The sequence below is a fragment of the Triticum dicoccoides genome, chromosome 2A (assembly GCF_002162155.2).
Source record: "Triticum dicoccoides isolate Atlit2015 ecotype Zavitan chromosome 2A, WEW_v2.0, whole genome shotgun sequence".
In the NCBI taxonomy this organism is placed as follows: Eukaryota; Viridiplantae; Streptophyta; class Magnoliopsida; order Poales; family Poaceae; genus Triticum; species Triticum dicoccoides.
This window is the reverse complement of record NC_041382.1, coordinates 615,768,830-615,771,983: the sequence shown is the minus strand read 5'-3', so window position 1 is coordinate 615,771,983 and position 3,154 is coordinate 615,768,830. Positions and strand designations below refer to the sequence as shown.

General features: G+C 55.8%; 1 protein-coding gene across 1 annotated transcript; it reads left to right on the top strand.

Moving 5' to 3' along the window:
- The first annotated feature begins 39 nt into the window (after nucleotides 1-39).
- Nucleotides 40-1,682, top strand: LOC119359700 (transcription factor MYB17-like). The gene is made up of 3 exons (XM_037625804.1): nucleotides 40-305; nucleotides 431-560; nucleotides 789-1,682. The coding sequence occupies exons 1-3, from the start codon at nucleotides 170-172 to the stop codon at nucleotides 1,375-1,377; spliced, it is 855 nt and encodes a 284-aa protein (XP_037481701.1). The 5' UTR covers nucleotides 40-169; the 3' UTR covers nucleotides 1,378-1,682.
- Nucleotides 1,683-3,154: the final 1,472 nt, after the last annotated feature.

The window sequence follows — 3,154 nt, the reverse complement described above, 5'->3', positions numbered from 1 at the left end:
CCGCATTGATTGCCCACGTCCCGTCTTGCTGCTCTCCCTGTCTGTGTCGCCAACCGCCCAGGCTCACTCTCGCTGCCTGCCACTTCTCCTACTCCGGTGGTGGATACGTCGAGGATCTGGTCGGCGGTGAGCGTGTACATTTCGTCGGTGCTGGTGGTGCGCCGGCGCCATGGGGAGGACGCCCTGCTGCGAGAGCAGGCAGGGGCTGAAGAAAGGGCCCTGGACGCCGGAGGAGGACAAGCTCCTCGTCGACTACGTCCAGGCCAACGCCCCCGGCAACTGGCGCATGCTCCCCAAGCTCGCCGGTACGTGCCGGCCAACAGCCATCCCCATGCATGCATCGCTCTTAGTTTTCTCCCTCCTTTGAAATCGTGTAGCGAAGCGAAGGCATGATTTCCTTGGGCGATTTTGCTGAGGCGCGTGCTTGCAGGGCTGAACCGGTGCGGCAAGAGCTGCCGGCTGCGGTGGACGAACTACCTCCGGCCGGACATCAAGCGCGGGCCCTTCACCGCCGAGGAGCACAAGTCCATCCTCCAGCTCCACGCCATCGTCGGCAACAAGTCAGTGCTCCTCCTACTCCTACTACCATTAACACATTTCGTGCTACTACAGTATAGTACGTACGTACGTACGTGCGTATCTTTGCACGTACTGAATGAGGATGCTCATTGAATGATCGACGAACGATGCCATTTATTAAGCCATCTGCGTCTCGCTGACCATGTGCATCCAAAGCCGACGCTCTGACGCCGTTCTATCGTGGTGCTCGATCTTCTCTTCTCAACCAGGTGGTCCATGATCGCGGCGCAGCTGCCCGGCCGGACGGACAACGAGATCAAGAACTACTGGAACACCAACCTCAAGAAGCAGCTCCGCCAGGCGGCGCTCGTCGGCGAGCAGCACCCCGCCCTGGCCAGCCCGGGCGCGTCTGTCGGCGCCGGCTGCCTCGCCGCGCGTCACACGGCCCAGTGGGAGACCGCCCGCCTCGAGGCCGAGGCGCGCCTCTCCATGCTCTCCACCTCCGCCGCGACCACCAGCGTGACCGCCTCCTCCTCCTCCTCCACCGCCGCGGCCGGGGGCGAGCACGGGGCCGACGCGCCGTCCGACGTCTTCCTGCGCCTCTGGAACTCCGAGGTCGGGGACACATTCCGCCGCAAGTCGGCGGGCTCGGCGCCGCGCGAAGGGTCGGCGCAGCCAGCAGCGGCACCGTTGCCCCCGCCCGGGGACGACTCGTCGGCAGCGTCCAACGTGACGACGGCCGTGACGGCGGAGGAGTACCAGGTGTTCCTGGACATGGCGGCCGAGGAGCTGGGCCTGTTCCACGGCGGGTTCTCGCTGTACCCGCCGGCGGACGGCCTGTTCGCCGAGTTCCAGTGAGGCTAAGCTAGAGGTTTGTTTGTAGCTCGCCTAGCTAGCAAAGCTAGGGGTTTCGTAGCTAGCTAACGTAACGTACGAAGCGCGCTATGCATGCGTCCGCGTACGTACATACGTGTGTGTGTGGTGCACATGACTGTGCATGTCCCATGTCGTGTGTTGCCGTGGCGTGTGTACGTATATGTACCGTGCAGTGTAGCAAATGTGCGCGTCAGTGTGTACGACTGTACGTGGGTGATGGCAGGGTTCTCTAGGGCAAGTGTTTTTTATTTGACTGCTCTAGCTAGCTGTAGAAGTCTAGGACAGGACACGGCAGGACGTCTGCCGATGCTTGCCGTAGACTTCTCGAGCCCTCTTTGGTTTATTGTGTTCGTGTACGTTTGCTTACTTTTCAAGTGGTGTTAAATCTGCAAGGGTACAACTGCGAAGGCGACAACACAGCACGCCCAGCTTCGACAACATTTCTCAACACCCGCCACGATCCAAGCAAGTACACACCCTACCATACCGTGGGTGTACATAATCCATACACGGTCCCTGAAAAAAGTTGCACCGTCCGATCTTCGTCCAACAGTTGAAAATAGGTCTGGCGCTGTTCATCTTCAGTCTCCAGCTTCTTCATCACGTAGCCGTTGGCCTCCACCCCACCGGCGGCTATCGCCACCCCGCCCTCCCACCACGGCCGTACTAGTCATCGTCCTGGCCATCCCTCTAAGCACCGCGTCACCGATGAACAACTCCGGCCATCCCCTGCACCCCACTCGTAAGATAGATAATGGGTCCGTTAAAATAGATCATTGGGCTGCACCCCACTCGTAAGATAGATAATGGGTCCGTTAAAATAGATCATTGGGCTGCTGCTTCCTCCTAAAAGGATTCTTCTTCTCCGGTGAGGTCTGACACGCCCCAAAAAAGTGGCTGACGCATGCAAAAAATTCAGCCACATGAGGAATAGCAAAACGAATAAATCTATAGGTCGTCATATGTGATGCCCGTGTCTCTACTTAGAGCATCTTCAACCCAAACCCCACTCTCCCAGTACACCCGGCGGACAATGTTCGGACCAAAATACGCCATTCAACCAAGTCCTATAATGTCAGAGTCATCAAACATTCGTCCTTGTCCGGCCTCTTCCATTTGACAAATTAAGATGAACAACAATTTAACCACTCATTTAAATAGTTACCAACAAAAGCACGTGATGTTCATCGAGTTTTATACGTCCATCGATCTAAAAAACCCAGTTTAGTTGTCAGTTCCAAAGACCTCAAGTTTCAGCCTCCTTTTCATCATCGTTTTGAGTAAAAGTGTTTGTGCATGCTAGCATGGAACTCTTTCTCGCATTGAGATTCAAGTTCGCTGCCTTCACGAATAGCATCTTTCATGCCTCGGCTTCGGCCTTGATAGCAATCTTTGTCTTCTCGAGTTTGAACATGTTATTTTGCATGTCCATGAACATGTCGAACCTCTCCGCCTTTGTGTCCTTCTTTGCTTCCTTCCTTTTTACCACGATGATCTTGAACTTCTCCATCATCTTGGCCGCCATCCCTTCCCGCTTCTCTTTCCCCACCTCCCACTTTCTCCCACGGTTCATAGGCACATGGGTGTCCGGAGCATGCCCTTCTTTTGTTGGATCACCACCTTTATCTTCATTGACCACGGTGGTCTTTAGGGAGTTGGAAATGGTGTCAAGCCACTTGCTTTGCACGTTCAACTTCGTCCAACAATGCCAAAATACAAAGTGCTTCTTCTCTGTCGTCTTGTGCTACAATGTGCACGC

Coding starts and splice junctions, on each gene's coding strand:
- LOC119359700 (XM_037625804.1), top strand. CDS start 170: ATGGGGAGGACGCCCTGCTGCGAGAGCAGGCAGGGGCTGAAGAAAGGG. Junction 306..430: donor CATGCTCCCCAAGCTCGCCG/GTACGTGCCGGC, acceptor GCGTGCTTGCAG/GGCTGAACCGGTGCGGCAAG. Junction 561..788: donor CACGCCATCGTCGGCAACAA/GTCAGTGCTCCT, acceptor CTTCTCAACCAG/GTGGTCCATGATCGCGGCGC.